The following is a 16,892-nucleotide window of genomic DNA, read 5'->3' as shown; positions in this document are numbered from 1 at the left end:
CCTGTGAATGAAATGCTCTGTTGTCTCAATGGATGATGCTTTCAAACATGGATTTCCGTCTGAAGTTTATTTTTCACCTGGATTCTCTGAAATATCCAGTGTTTTTCGATATAACCCCTTGATGTCTGCTGCAGCGTTTCTGGGACCCCTTGCACAATCAGTCTGAACTTTTGAATGTCTCCACATCTCTTCCACATATACTGCTGTCATTCATGATTATTAGACCAGGTATTAATGATGATTAAATTACACTCTGTGCAAAATTCTACGAGGCAGCTTCCTCTTTAATTCCTTTCTCCCAGTCCACGTTCTGCTTTTTTCTTTCTCTTCCTTTTCCTACATCAAATTCCAGTCACCAACCGCACTTAAATTTTCGTCTCTCTTATCTAAATAATTTTCTTTATTTTATCATACAATCTTCCACTCTTCACCATTTGTGGAGCTAGTACCCATATGAACTTTTACTGTTGTAGTGAGTGTTAGCTATGTGTGTATCCTGGCTATGATAATGTGTTCACTGTGCTGTTCATAGTACCTTACCCATGTTTATATTTTCTTGTTTATTATTAGGCTTACTCCTGTAGTATTCCTATTTGATTGTGTTGACAACCCTGTGTTCATCTAACTACTACACTCCATTAATTCCCACAATATCTAACTTCATCCTATGCATTAACCTTTTTAAATTCTCCAACCTACCTACCCCATTAAGGAATCCGACATTCTATGGTCTGGCCCATGGAATGCTATTTTTGTTTTTCCTGATGACAGCATTTTCCTGAGCAGTCCCAGCCCCGAGATTTGAGTGAGGGTCTATTTTACCTCTGGAATATTTTACTCAAGAGGATGCCATTATCATTTAACCATACAGTAGGGCTACATGCCCTTGGGAAAAACTATGGCTGTAATTTTCCCATGCCTTTAGCCATTTACAGTACCAGCACAGCAAGACATATAACAATGCCAGATTAGTGAATCATCCACATTGTTGCCCAGCAACTGCTAAAAAGGCTGCTATCCCTCTGCAGCAACCATGGGTTATTCTGATGATTCCAAAAATGCCCTTCCATTGTGGTTGCTTCTATGGTACAACTATCTGTATCATTGAGCACACAAGCCATCCTACTACAGCTTGTGTTTATAGAAAGTATGGACGACAACATGCTGACCATTTTCTTTGTTTCTTAAGTTGATCCCCCCTCCCATGCATACAGTGATAGATACTCAAGTATGTTCAATGTCTCTCTCTCTCTCTCTCTCTCTCTCTCTCTCTCTCTCTCTCTCTCTCTCTCTCTCTCTCTCTCCTCCTCTTCAACACACACATAGAGCAGAAGAATTTGTCACGCAGGTATTATTTCAGCTTGTGTCTGAATTTATTTTTGTTATTGATTAAATTCTTTATATCTTTAGATAGCTGGTCAAGAGATTTTTACAGCAGAATACCTCACTTCTTTCTGTGCCATATTAAGGCTGAGTGAGTGATAATTTGTTGTCCTAGCATTATGCACTGTTGAGTCACATTAATGCAAGCTCCTGCCGAAAGCCTTAATAACTACCTTTTGTGGAATGGATCACTGAGAGTGTGGCAGGAAGGGAGTCAGTGAGATTCTGGAAGGTGCCAGAAGGGATGTGGAGGTATTCCGTCGTAGTGCCATGGGCAGCTGCACAAGGTTTCTTGGTTCAGGATCCATGGCGCAAACAGCCCGATCATGGTAGTCCCAGAGATTCTTGCCTGGGTTTAAATCTGGGGAGTTTGGTGGCCAGAGGAATACAGTGAATCCACCCTTGTGCTCATTGAACCACGCACATACACTGCGAGCTGTGGTATGCATTGCATTAACCTGCTGGAGATTGTGCCAAGAAAAAACAAACAGCTTGCAGGGGTGGGCATGTTCCCCAAGGATAGATGCATAGTTGTGTTGATCCATTGTGCTTTCCAGTATGATGAGATCACCCATGGAATGCCGTGAAAACATTTGCCAGACCGTAATGCATGCAGGGTATTTGCTTTCAGATGTTTCACTTCATGCACGTTAATGGCCATCTGTCTGACCGAGCATAAAATGTGATTTATGATTCATTTGAAAATGCCACCTGTTACCACTCAGTGAATGTCCAGTTGTGGTACTGATGTGCAAATTCCAGCGTTCATCGCCGATGAACGGCAGTCAGAGTGGGTGCACAAACCAGGCGCCCACGGCGGAGGCCTATGTGCAGCCGTGTTTGTTGAACAGCTGTTGAGGAGACACTGTTGGTAGCCCCTTGGTTCATCTGGGTGTTCAGTTGCTCAGCAGTTCAATGACTGTTCGCCTACACACCTTTCCACAGCTGTCATTCACCCATGTCATCTATCGCCTGTGGTGCACCACAGTTGCCTCTGCTTTGCTTTTGGTTTTGGATAGTGCCATCTTGTCATGTTCAATACATATTACACAATACACATTAACCATGGCAACACACAAACAGTTTACAAAATTAGCCATTAGTAATTTCAGATATGCTTCCACCCTTGGCCTGAAAGCCGTACCTTTTTGGATGTCAGACAAGTTGCTTTATTTCTGTGTCCCCTCCTCTCCCAATACGCTTTATGTAGCCTCCACTGCTACTGCTACCACCTCTCTTCGGTGACTGGTTATTGCATGCTGATGTAGACCATACGCCATGGTCACAAGAATGTGACTGGTCTGCATATTTCTTGAATGTTACTATAGTTTTTCTTTTCTTTTTCAAATTATGGTTATTGACTGTTAACAACAAACTTTTGTGGGGACTAAATGTACTGTGGGGATGCTGTCAATATGCCCAGCTGTTTAAAGAGCTGTCTATAAGAGGTTCTATAGTGGACACCACACATTTGCCTTATTTCAGGCTTCTGTGCAACAGACATTTTTCGTTGGAGACTTGTTCCCCCACGTCATGAAGCTACAAGACATTAGTGAATGCAAATAACAAAAGTCAGCCAATCTTCTTACTTTTTCAATTCCAAAATCTAATATTATTCATAACATAAAAGTTGCAGAATGTAGACATTTAAGATCTAGAACATGTGACTTTCAGTTCAGTTTCTTATCAAGAATTTAGAATATATTGATTCATTTAATGATTTACTCTCCCGCATTTTTCCGTTAGTCTAGCCTGGTCTCTTACAGAACTGAATTGTATTTAGTGTTTTTTGTCTAAATTCAGTGACATTCCATTGGGAGAGACAGTTATTAATTTTCAAGAGAATATTATTTACTTTTGCAAGTGTTGACTGTGGTCTGTTAGGCTTGATCATAATACTTGCATTGTCAGCAAAGAGAACTAATTCTTCTTCGATATATGATGGAAAATCATTTACGCTTAACAGGAACAAAAGAGCACCCAATATCAATCTCTGTGATACTCCTGTAGTGAAGGTACCCCATTCTGAAGATGCTGTTTAATGGTTTACACTTCCTGATTTTCTTAATGCACCCTTGTAGCTAGACAGGATGAAAACCAGTTACCTGCAAGATCTCGGATACCATAGTATTTGACATGCTTTAGGAAAATACTGGAGGAGAGTACGGCAGATATGGAAACATTTCAAAGTGAAAGTCATACAGTATTGTAGAAATGATTTGAGATTTGACTGGGACCAACATACAAGGGGGTACCCAAAATAATCGGAATAACATTGCCGTGGATGGAGCTTGTGTGGTACGCATTTCTGCTGCTAGGCGTGTATAGCGAAATTCATTGCCAGTTCAGTACTGCCTGTGTTGTTGACCTGGCTGCTTCTGTTCATATGAAGTGATAGTTTGTGCTGGCACCATTTTTTTTTTTTTTTGTTTAGTTTTTTATGATGGCTAGTTTAACTTACCAGGATGACGTCAAGGGAAAAACTTGAGTGTACGAGTGGTCTGCTCAGTTTAAAAATTGCGACATGTCGATTGATGACAAACCTCATTCTGGACATCCGTCAACTGCCTGAATCTCAGAGTTTGTTTCCCCAGGTTAGACTGTCAATCAAACCTTTTATTTGGAAGTTTTAAGAAGATTGCACAACAATGTTAATCAAAAAAGACCCGATTTTTGGCAGACAGGAGACTGGTTCTTCGATGACGATAATGCACTCGTACACACAGCCATCTCTGTTAGACAGTGTTTGGCTAAAAAGGGCATGGTTCAGCTGCCCCACGCGATTTACTTGCCTGACTTGGCTTTGTGTGACTTTTTTCTATTTCTGCGCATGAAAAAGGGCATGAAAGGACTCTTAACTTGACAATGTTGAAGAAATCAAGAAAAATGAAGGAGGTGCTGTCAGCCATTTCCAAAGATGACTACAGAAAATGTTTCGAACAGTGGAAGCACCAGTGGGAGAAATGTATTTGTTGTAATGGAGAGTATTTTGAAGGGATAATGTTGTTTTGTAAACAATTTGAAAATATATAGTTTGTTTAACCTGTATAGCATCCTTCAGTGTTTCCAGTAGTAGTGTTTGTAGTGGTGTAGTGGTTCTACGCTTTTGGAGGCTGTATGTTTGCATTACTCCATGAGTATGCAAAAAATAACAGCATTGAGGTTTCCTGCTATGGAACCGTGTTTCATTTCTTTGATACTATGGCACATTCTTTCATTTAGCATTTTGACTGTTCATTTATCTCTGACATCTTATTGTGAACCAGTATTTCATCTGTGATTATGGAATGTCCAAACACCTCACCGGAATTCTGTTTAAAACAAGTCCAAACAATCTTGAGCAGTGTTCATTTAAATACGCATTTGGTTGACAATTAACAGACATGACAATTGTAGTGTGAGAAGCTTATTCATAGCCCAAATTTGTCTAAGTGCTGCAGACACATCGAAATTTTTCTGTTGTCAGTAGCTGGTATACTTTCAGTTAGCCACACACATTTGTGGACATTGTCTAAATGGCTGGACATACATTCACCTGAAATATGATTATATTCTCTTTGTGCTGATTATCTTCCTTCCAGAATTAGTTTATCACAGCTTCAGCTTAATTTTATTTATTTTTCACTGAAACATTAATTTAATATTTGCCATAATCACCACAGGAAAAAAGCTAATGAAAGTGAAGATACAGGAAGAACTAGTTGTCATAGCATCTCATCCACTATTAAATCTAATTATGATTATTTTGTTCGTAATCTAAAAAAATAACTATAAGAGATTACATTCAGTTTTAACCTCTGTGAGTCAGGAGTAGTGTACACATGAAGTTGCAGTACTTCTGAACCAGGGCATAGTTAGGAATGAGTGTCCTGGTTGCATTATAGCCCTGTGAATACAGTCATACATTATTTGTAAATACTCGATGCAATGTTTATTTGTCTTTGGCGTATGGATAATTGTGTAACTTTCTGTCTTCGAGTCTACCTGAACCTTCTATGATGTGTTTCAGTGAAATTGCAGGAAACCATATGAAACTTCCTGGCGGTTTAAAACTGCGTGCCAGAGCGAGACTCTGAACTCGGGACCTTTGCCTTTCGTGGGCAAGTGCTCTACTGACTGAGCTACCCAAGCGTGACTCATGACCTGTTCTCACAGCTTTAATTCTGCCAGTACCTCGTCTACTAGCTTCCAAACTTTTAATCTGCCAGGAAGCTTCATATCAGCACACACTCCGCTGCAGAGTGAAAATTTCAATTTGGAAACATCCCCCAGGCTGTGGCAAAGCCATGTCTCCGCAATATATTTTCTTCCAGAAATCACTAGCCCTGCAAGTCTCGCAGGAGAGCTACTGTGAAGTTTGGAAGGTAGGAGACAGGGTACTGGCGGAATTAAACCTGTGAGGAGAGGTTGTGAGTTGTGCTTGGGTAGGTCAGTCGTTAGAGCACTTGTCCACAAAAGGGAAAGGTCCCGAGTTCGAGTCTCAGTCTGACACACAGTTTTAATCTGCAAGGAAGTTTCATATTAGTGCACACTTCGCTGCAGAGTGAAAATTTCATTCTGGAAACATACCAAAATGTTTGAGTGACATTGCATATATCTGAGTTGTTCTCTTTATGCAGGCCTTCCATCTGGGGGCAGCAGCCGGCATAGTCCTGGCTGGCAGTGTCGCAGGTGGTGGTGTGCACTGGCTGGCAGCAGCGAGCTTAGGTATTCTCCCACCACTCGTTGCTGCGGTGCTGGCCGTTCGTCTGCCTCCGTCTCCTCACTTCACCATTTTGCGGCATGTTGCCGGAGACCCCAGCACTAGAGGGTCAAGTAGTTCAGTGGCAGCAGCTGGGAGCCTGCTCGAGACACTAGCTTTGGCATTGGTTTTGGTGTCTGTGGTGCAGTTTTCCGGACACTCATCGGTGGCATTGTACACTCGTCGTCTTTTTGCCCTGCTTGGTGTCTGCAGTGAAAGCGCAGGAGTTGTCACCGATATTACCATAGGCATCGTGAAGGTAAACATTAAATTTTTGCCTATTTCCATAAAACTAGAACGTACCTTGTAGTAAAATTTGGTTAATAGCAGAATTTGTTATATAGAGAAGTTGGAACTCAAGAGAAAAATAATTTTTCTGTAAACAGTGAAAGATGTAGTCAGTTGGTATAGGCTGTTGGTGAAGTGATGAGGAACTGACGTAGTATCAGCTGTGCTCAATTTTTAATACTTGGAATATAAAAAGAATGCTACAGTGTATTGATTAAGGTTTAAAACTAAGAATTTTCTGAAGTATTAGGTATATAAGAAAATAAGAGATATGTGATAAGGAATTAGAATGTATGCAGATTTAGTCATAATATAGTTACTTCCTTTTGTATGAGACAAGTTTCCTATAAATAAATTCAATCTCTGCAAGTTATGTAATGCTGCAAGAGTTGTTGAAGCAATAGCAAACCTTTACCACTAACAGAGAGAGGAGTGGATATAGGAGTTTACAAATTAACGAACTATGTAGAATACAGGGCTAATACCAATCAGTTTGATTTTTTTCATCATTTATGTAGGCACTTCAGGTAGTTCTTTACATTTAAAAAAATGAAATAAAAAATAAAATGCGTTTCCGTACACACTTAAATAAAGGAAATGAAAAAATTCCAGGTCGACAAATGGCAACATGTAAGTAGCCACAAAAACATTCCAGATCCAGCTCTGTTAAAAACCAGCATAATTCTGACTTTTAAATTGTTGTATTGAAAGAGAAACACCTGAGTACACAATATTGTTTCCTTTACCTGTTAACTGGGGTTGGAGGCTGCGGTCTCCTCTTGCCCCAGCATATGGGAGCCCTTGTTGATATGCTCTTTTCTATTCATGTGAATTGTACTTGTAGCATTAAGTCCTCTGTCATATGAATACGGGAAGTAATTTGGGAGTGTGTAGCAGTTGTCATTGTACAGAGTGTGCCCAGGTCCTGTATTCTGATGAGGCTTTGTTTATTCATGAAGGCTGTTTCAGTACCCACAGTTTGCATGTTTGGGCACATGTGAATCCACAAGGTACTTGACCATGTGCTCATCGACAGTGATTCGGTGTTAATATTTGGACTGCTACTCTCTATGGTAGGCTCTTCCATTCCACCTCAACGGATATTGTGTATTCATGGAACGTGTGTTGCCAGAACTGCTGGAAAATGTACCTCCGAATGTTAGATAAAGGATGTACTTCCAGCACGATGGGGCATGAACCCATTCCAACGTTGCTGTGAGGAGTGATCTGAGAGCCACCTTAGCAAAACTGTGGATTGGCTCAGGTGGCCCCCTGCCCTGGACACTCAGGTCACCTGACCTCATATGTCTGTACTTCTTTCTGTGGGGGTATAGGAAGCAGCTGGTGTATGAAACCAGTGTTCAGAAGACCTCATCGGTAGAATTGCTATCACTGCTGATACCATTGTGGACATGCCAAGAATCTTCAAACAATCGTGACACCAATGATCTGTGCATACAGGTCAATAGTCGCCCATTTAAGCTCTTCCTGTAGATGTCTGCTATAATAGTATGCTAAACTACTTTCTGTGTAGATCGTTCCTAGCATCAGAAATAGCTGTCAGGGATCATACATGCCATAACTAAATATATTTGTTTTGATGTTGTCTAACTCCTGTATTAATTTGAAGAAATAATTTTGGAACACCCTGTGTATCTTGCAAGTTATTAAAGTCTTAATATTTGTATAAATTGTTGTTAGACATTTCCTTTTGAGTGCAGTTGGTGGTATGCTACCCCTTTTTGTGTATGTTAGATTACACAAAATTTTAATTAGTTTTAATATGGTTCTGTTGAAAAAAATGGTACTGTTACTTACAGGTATGCTTCACTGGCATGTCAGTGTGCTTGGTGGATAGAATTGGACGACGTCCTGCTCTGCTAGTGGCTACAACATGTGCAATGTTATCAGTTGCTCTGCTTGGTGCTTTCTCAGCATATGGTGGCTCATCAACAAGCTGGACAAATCCATGCAATGCAGTCCCTTCCATTTCCTCTCAGCCTCAACTCATTCAGTACAGTGTCGGTGAAGTTGTGGCTCCAGACTTACCGACAGGTTCACCACCACCCTTCCCCATGCTCCCGACACCAGTGCCTCTCATTGCAGAACCAGCACCACGCTGCATGCAACATGAAGCCCAGCCACCTGCAGGTATGTATGTCACTGTGTAGTAGCATCTGTCTGTTCTTCTTTTCTTATTGCTTTAGTTATTTATTCTTAAATTTAAGAAAATTCATAAAACAGGCTTAATAATCTGCACTCCATGGCAAAAATGTAAATCACCCAGACCTTTTTGTATATCAGTGTAACTTTGACCACGTACACACCGTTGGTGAGTATGTAAATAGAGTTGCAATTCTCTTTGAATGGTTACCAAAGTGCAGTTAATGTTGTTCATGTGTAGTGTTCTTACCAGGGCTGGTAGTGTATAAAAGGGTCGTGAACACCATCAGATGTTAAATCTTCACTGAGAAGGACTCTGAGACACTGTGTACTCATATGAGTCAGTGTCATGAGCACCTAAAAATGTGAAAGGGGCCTCATTGTATGTCTCATTTCGGCTGGCTGTTCTAATCATGCGTATCCAGATTTGTGGGGTGTTCATATGTGACATTGGCCTGATGTTGGACTGCATGGGAACATGAGTGCAGGCATATTTGTCGTCAAGATTGCGGTCAACCACATCTGACCACCACAAGGTAGGATTGCCCTATTGTGCATGAAGCACATCATAATGCCTTCTCCATGCTTGCCTTTCGAAAACAAGTACTGAATAAGCTGCAATGTTTTGTGTCATCGTACACCAGTGGTCAGAGACAGGCAGCAGCTGGAATAGGGAATCACCAGTTATCGTCCCATGCATTGACTACCATTAACACAGCAACATGGACACCATTCATGCTAAGTTTGGTTTAAACAGCACCTTGCTTTCCTAGGCATGGATTTGTTGGAGGTGGTATGCCATTGCCTTACTCCGATCTTCTAACGGATTTATCAGCCAATTAAAGGGGGACGTAAAGTAAACCCTAATGTTATCAGGATTTGTAATTAGATTAACTGGGCTAGCACTAACAACATTGTAAGAAAGTTAACCTCTATTCTTCTGAAATTTGACCTCTGGAGTGAATGTTAACAGTATTTACAAATAAGAAGAAGAACTGATTACCTGATTTCTAAACATAAATAACAGAATTATTTTTGACAGAAGCATTCATAGCAGAAAAACAATATTAAAGTGGTATAGGAAGAGTAGGTTGTTCAAGTGGTGAAGGGAGGGAAAACTTGCTCAAAATTATTGATCCAGATAATAGAGAAAGTACAAGAAATGATCTGTTAGTGGTATTAGACTAACAGTAGAGTTTCAGTTCCATTTTAGTGGAATTTGTGCTAATTGTTGGCTTAAATATAATGTTTAAACTCCAAAATAGTAGAAGCAACATGATTAAAGTGACAACAAAAGTTACGTAAAGGCAGACAAAAATGTGGGGAAAAAGTTGGAACATGTTACCAAGGGGGAAAGGAAAATCTACACCAGTAGAGAGACAAGAAAAGAATGGCAGAGTGGAAAGCAAATTAAATAGCAGCTAAAAGACTTTGGAGAGGAAAGGAGGACTAAGGTGTTGTGACTTGCCGATCATTCAAAGTGCCGCCGCGCAATTACGCACATCCTCTACGTGCGGCGCTGTCTGCCACCCATGCAGCAGCTACGCCACCTAAGCGGCCAGCCGAGCAGCGGCCGCTAGACTGGGACTCAGTGCTCATTTGAATGCTAACGTGTACACATGTCTTGCTTGTCAACTTACTCTGTGACTTATATGTGTTATGTCGTTCTGAAATATATCTGTTAAACTTGATGTTATAACAACTGGCGACGAGGTAGGGGATTTTTCCTTTTCACCGTTGACCCACAGGTTTCCATGGCTACTGTTGAGCAACTATTGCAAAATCTCCTTGAACAGCAAACGCTTCTAACAGCGGCGATTCGCAATTTCGTCGCGGCGTCAAATGCTGGGCGTTTCTCGTTGTTGGCTATACCTCCTTTTCCTCCTTACGACGAGACGGCGGATGACTGGTCCGATTATGAAAAACGTCTTCGACAGCACTTCTTGGCATTTCATGTCACGGACGAACAACCATGTGAGTCTCTGTTCCTTTCCTGGATTTCACCTCAAATGTGTCGGTTGTTGTCGCAATTGGCTCCTTTGAAGGATCCTGCGTCTTTGTCCTTTGCTGAAATGTGCTCACTTCTGCCTGTCTATTTTCAAAAGCAAATGCATGTGGTAGCCTCTCGTGTTGTCTTTTATCGTTGTCAAAAACAGCCACATCAATCCTATCGCACTTGGGCTGCTGAACTTCACAGCCTCAGTCGAAAGTGTCAATTTGTTACTGACGTTCACAAAGAATCCTATGCCGATTCCATGGTACGGGATGCCGACAAAGAAGTTCGGCAACGTGCCCTTCAGTTGGCAAATCCGACTTTAGATGAAGTTCTCTCCATTGCGCAGTCTTTTGAAATTTCTCGCGCCGCTGGGGCGCAGATATAGGCGTGAGGTGATGTCGGGGAAATACAACCTCTGTTCGCTGTTGATGACGCGTGCGGCGCGTCCCCGCCGGCCGACGTGGCCGCAGTGCGCTCCCACGTGCAGCCTCGGCCTAACCGTAAACAACCCGCTAAGAAACTGCAGCAAAACCCCCGGCAACTTCCTTCATGTCCGCGGTGTTTTACGAAACATTCACGCGAGGATTGTCCCCAACATTGGGCTGTGTGTCACAATTGCAAAAAGAAAGGTCATGTGTCTTCCGTTTGAAAACCTGACCGCATACATGATGTTCATGAACATGACGCTGATTCTAATTCTGTGTTGTCTGTCAATTGCACTTCTTCCCTTTCAGGGAAGTTATTCCTCACTGTCCAAATCCTTGGTTGAGATCTTCGCATACAGGTGGATACCGGTTCTGCTGCTGCTGCTATAATTAATTCTCAGACGTATTTTCAGTTGGGTTCTCCACTCCTGTCACCTGTCACTCCGGCAATTACGGACGTGCAATAAACAGATTTCTCTCGTGGGACAGTTTAATGCTGAGGTATCTTACAAATCTGTCATTCGCACTGTCCCCATATTTGTGGTCGACCAGAGTAACGCAGATAATCTTTTTGGTTTCGATGCCTTTCACGTTTTTGGGTTCTCCATAGATGACTCTGTCAATATTGTCTCTGATGCTATTCCTTATGCTCAACTGGATTCCTTGTCGATGACATTTTCGTCCCTTTTTTCTCCTGGGTTAGACCTTGCAAACAACTTTGAAGCTCATATCATGCTCAAACCCACTGCTCGGCCTAAGTTTTTTCGGGCTCGGCCCATTCCTGTGGCCCTTCATGATCGGGTAAAACGGGAGTTGGATCGTCTCACTACTTCAGGGGTCTTGTTTCCTGTCGCTTCCAGTGAGTGGTCCTCTCCTGTCTTTGTCGTTGCTAAGCCAAATGGTGATATTCGTCTCTGTGGTGATTTCAAAGCCACTGTAAATGCTCAATGCCTCATCAACACTTACCCTATGCCCTTCCTGAAGAACTGTTCACTAAACTTGCTGGAGGCCAGTATGTTTCTAAAATCGACGTGTCAGAAGCTTATCATCAACTTCCTCTCCACGCTGCTTCCCAGCAGTTTCTGGTCCTTAACACGCCTTTCGGCCTCTATCAATACCAACGCTTGCCATTTGGGGTTGCTAGCGCCCCTGCTCTCTTTCAGCGATTCTTGGAACAATTATTGCTCCCTGCCCCAGGGTGTACCAATTACATGACGACATTGTTGTCACTGGCTCCACCACTGAAGAACATCTTCAAAATCTCCGGACACTTTGTCACGTCTTACAGACTGCCGGTCTTAAGTGTAATCTTCAGAAATCACAATTTTTTGAGGCATCTATCACGTACTTTGGGTTTCAATTCTCTCGGGATGGTATTCGTCTGCTTCAGCAAACTGTCACTGCAATCGATGCCCTTCCTCGCCCTACATCTGTTAAGGAACTGCAGGCCTTCTTGGGGAAAATAGCATACTATCACAAGGTTTTACTGTCTGCGACTTCGGTGGCTCAGCCGTTGCATCGCCTGTTGCATAAAAACGTGCCTTTTCACTGGTCCGCGTCATGCAATGCGGCTTTCCAGAAATTGAAGACTATGCTGAAACAGGCCTCATGCCTGGCTACTTATCGACCTGGCCAACATCTTGTTCTTGCCGCAGACGCCTCTCAATTCGGGGTCGGTGCAGTCCTTGCGCACCGTTTTTCTGACGGTTCGGAACAACCCATTCTTATGCCTCCAAAACGCTCACGGATGCCCAACGAAAGTATTCTCACATTGAAAAAGAAGCTTTGGCCATTATTTATGCTCTTCATAAGTTTGGTGTTTTTCTCTATGGCTCAAAATTTCATCTTGTTACGGATCACAAACCACTTGTTTCCTTGTTTCATCCATCATCATCACTTCCCGACAACGGTGCACACCACCTCCAGCGTTGGGCTCTTTACTTGTCTCGTTTCAATTATGAGATTCATGTCCGGCCAACGGCTCAACTTGCAAATGCTGATGCTCTGTCTCGCCTTCCCATGGGTCCTGATCGGGCATTCGATAGGGATGAACTTTTGTGTTTCCACCTGGATGTTGCCGAGCAGCGGGTTGTGGACCCCATCACTGGGGACAGGCTGGCGGCTGCTACGGTTTCTGACCCTACCCTCTCCCAGGTTTTACACTGTATTCAGAAGGGTTGGCCAGATCGCCTGTTCGCTAAGACTTCTGATCTGTTGCGGAACTACTGCGCCTTGCGCTACCGCCTCACGGCTAGGGTTGTTGTTATCCTCCTTTCCACTGACAATGCTTCGCCGCGTGTTGTGGTACCTGCGTCTTTGCATGCTTTGGTCTTGCGCCTCCTTCACCAAGGGCACTGGGGTGTGTCCCACACAAAATCTCTGGCGCGCCGTCATGTGTACTGGCCTGGCATTGACTCTGAAACAGCACACACGGTCGCTGCCTGTGGCCCTTGTGCGTCACAGGCCGATGCCCCAAAGTCATCTTTGTCACCGTGGCCTTCGCCTGAGAAGCCCTGGGAGCACATTCATGCTGACTTTGCGAGACCCTTTTTAGTTACTTATTGGCTGCTCGTAATTGACGCCTACTCTAACTTTCCTTTCATTGTCCGTTGCATGTCGCCTACCACCACGGCAACCACCAGTGCTCTCGCCCGCATTTTTTCTTTGGAAGGCCTCCCCTCTACTCTTGTTACTGATAATGGTCCGCAATTTGCCTCTTCCGAATTTGCGGATTTTTGTGCTCGTCACGGCGTTATGCATGTCACGGCCCCGCCGTTCCATCCACAATTAAACACTGAGGCTGAACGACTGGTCCGCACATTTAAGGTTCAGATGCGGAAACTTCTGATTTCTTCTGCTGCTGCTGATGTGCTTCTCTAGTTTCTGGCATCTTACCGTTTCACCCCCATGGGTGACCACAACCCGGCTGAGCTCTTACATGGCCGACAGCCCCGCACGTTACTTCATCTTCTGCGGCCTTCCACCTCACGGCCGTGGGTGCCTTCACTTCGCCGGTTCACCGCCGACGACCTCGTCTGGGTACGGGGATATGGCAGGCGGCCAAAATGGAGCCCGGGCCGCATCTTCCGACACTGTGGCAGACACCTGTATGAAATCCAGATGGACACGGGTGTTGCAGTGTGTCATTTGGACCAGCTTCGGCCTCGTGTACCGGCAAAGCCTGTTCCGAATGCCGCTACACCACCTTCGGCTCTACCTGATGCTCGGGATCTTGGCATCTCTCAATACTCACAACACAGCCCTCTCACCATCATCGCGATGCCAGCACAAGAACGGACGCCACCAGGAGACGTGCCCATGCAGGAACCGGATGACCATCCTCTGTCAGAGCAAATCTACTCGCCTCCTCCTCCAACGGATGCCGACCCATCGCCCATGTCTCCTGTCATATCAACTGGACTTGCCACAACGGGCAGATTGGTGCATGGGGCCCCAGCAGATTCGACCCCTACGTCTCCTGTCATCTCGACCTGTTATCATCGGGGACACTTCTGTCCGTACGGGAAGCCTCCTCCTCGAGACTTTACGGCGAGTCAAACAACGCCTATGGACGTTAGCCATCTCCCGGACACCTCTATCAGGACTAGTGCAACAATTTCAAAGGGGGGTAAAGTGTTGTGACTCGCCTATCATTCAAAGCGCCGCCGCGCAATTACGCGCGTCCTCTACGTGTGGCGCTGTCTGCCAGCCATGCAACAGCTGCGCCACCTAAGCGGCCAGCCGAGCAGCGGCCGCTAGACTGGGACTCAGTGCTCATTCGAATGCTAATGTGTACACGTGTCTTGCTTGTCAACTTACTCTGTGACTTATATGTGTTGTGTCGTTCTGAAATACATGTGTTAAACTTGACGTTATAACATAAGTTAGGGCAAATTAAGTCATTGAGGAGGGCTTTGTAAAATGTGTTTGGGGAGGGAGGGGGGGGTCGCTGCAGAGGGAGTCCAAGCGATGAGCACAATAAGCAGGTTTAGTTGGATGTAGATTGCAGTAGTTATTCAGAGATGATGAGGCTTGAAGAGGGTAGAGTAGCATGAAGAGCTGCATCGAACCAGTCTTCAGACTGAAGAAGAAGAAGAAGAAGAAGAGAAAGAAGACAGATGATAAATGCTAGAGACATGTTGGAGAGTAATTTCCTTTTGGGTGTAACAGTGAAACTTGAGTTCCATTTCGATAGTACTAACCTATTTGCATCAGGCTTGAATGCGTCACATCCACCACTGGAGGCAAATTGAAATGAGTGGTCAGCTGGCTTGAAGACCATCGTATTGTATAACATGTTGAATAACTGACTGCCCCAGGCTTACCCCAAATAGATGCAGATTAAATTGTAGTAATTGATCACTGGCCAGCTACAACAGTTCTCTTTCCTACGCAGTTGATGCCATACCCCTCTGACTTACCAGAACCTGTCTCCCACAAGTGCATACACAGTAATGACGTATGTCGTTTGCCCAACAGACCAGTCTCTATAGGCAGAAGAAATGACAGAAGACCTGTGTGTGTTGGGTAGGCATTCCATAACTTGAAAACTAAAACCAAATTTACCGAAAACAGGAGCAGCAACATTCCATCTAAATGACAAATTTGCAAACTACTGTCTGCAGTTGATCAGAATCAGTATATTACACTGCAACAGTACGTCAGAGTGCCTGAGTTCACTTTGGCTATGTCACTTACCTAATGTCACCACCTTTGGAAAACAGCTTTGGTTTTATTGGAGTGACTAAATGGATCTGTATGGGTAGCAGATGCAAACACTCTGAGATTGACAGCATTGGCTTTGGTTTATTCAACAGCTGAGAACTGTTCAGCTATATGACACGGTAGTAATTTGTTACACTGTATCTGGTACACTCCTCCCTATACTTCTTGAACAGCTCCTGGTGCTAAGCAACATCACTTCATCTCACACAAGAAGATAGTAAGCTCTCAGTTGGTCATGGAAGGAAAGCTCAAGAACGAGTCTCTTACCATACACAATGTAATCCAGCAAGGTTTTATAACCTGACTGAAATTTTGTAAAGCAGATTGGACAATTGCCATGAGCCTCTTAGGCAGGACTTTGAATCTTATGGCTGCCTTGGAATCAGAGTGATTACCTTCATGCCAGCTAGGCTTCTTGCAAGGCAAAATCCCATCTTTGTAACTTCTGGATTTCAACGTATCTCACTGTACCCAGTGCATATCCAATCATATTGGATGTAGAACATGAAGAACTGCCTTCATTCCCTGCATCTGTAGATGTCAAGACTCTCCAAGAGGGAATCGTAAAAGAACTGTGGCAGGGTACTTCTTAAGCAATCACGGGACTGGAAAAACTGGACGTTGATCTTTAATTTCTCCATTTGTCTCTTTTTTCTGGTTGCCTATATTTTTGTTTGTAACATTTGATGTACAAGAACTATGTATTTTTTCTGTCAAAAAGTATTGAACACTAAATAGTGATAGATATTAAACTGAAAATGTATATGACTTTTTAGAATCCTCACACTTATCATATATGTAGCTTCTGACAAATTTTTGTTGTGTTAGGTTTGGGAACATTATGGCGAGCACAGAAAGACAGAAGTTTTGTACTGCCATGCAGTTCCACTTTGCTTTCCTCTGCTACAGTTCACTGCACACAATTTTGTTAAGATTCTCCCTCTTCTCACTTGTTATGAAATGCATCAACAAATGAGCCTGTGAACATCGTGGTGTAGATCCTGAAGCAAGTCATCCTCTTGTTACCAGGAGGTGCAGTTCTCTTCCCCAGTGTTTGAACATTTTCTTTGTCTGATCTGTGAGGCAGTGATGCACAGCATCGGTATGGGATATGAATATGTCCAAAATATAGGAAAAACTTTCTTGGTTGCTTTTTACAATGTTTCATATC

At 43.4% G+C, this 16,892-nt stretch overlaps 1 protein-coding gene across 1 annotated transcript in view; it reads left to right on the top strand.

The window, feature by feature from the left end:
• LOC124797985 (solute carrier family 2, facilitated glucose transporter member 10-like) overlaps positions 1 to 16,892 on the top strand; it is a 71,068-nt gene that overhangs the window by 6,396 nt on the left and 47,780 nt on the right. The window contains exons 3-4 of the mRNA XM_047261163.1: positions 6,003 to 6,383; positions 8,233 to 8,563. Coding sequence (XP_047117119.1) covers positions 6,003 to 6,383; positions 8,233 to 8,563 — 712 coding nt within the window. The remainder of the gene's footprint in view (positions 1 to 6,002; positions 6,384 to 8,232; positions 8,564 to 16,892) is intronic.

The sequence above is a fragment of the Schistocerca piceifrons genome, chromosome 5 (genome assembly GCF_021461385.2).
Source record: "Schistocerca piceifrons isolate TAMUIC-IGC-003096 chromosome 5, iqSchPice1.1, whole genome shotgun sequence".
Lineage (NCBI taxonomy): Eukaryota > Metazoa > Arthropoda > Insecta > Orthoptera > Acrididae > Schistocerca > Schistocerca piceifrons.
Note: the sequence above shows the minus strand (reverse complement) of the source record. Positions and strands in the feature narration are given on the sequence as shown.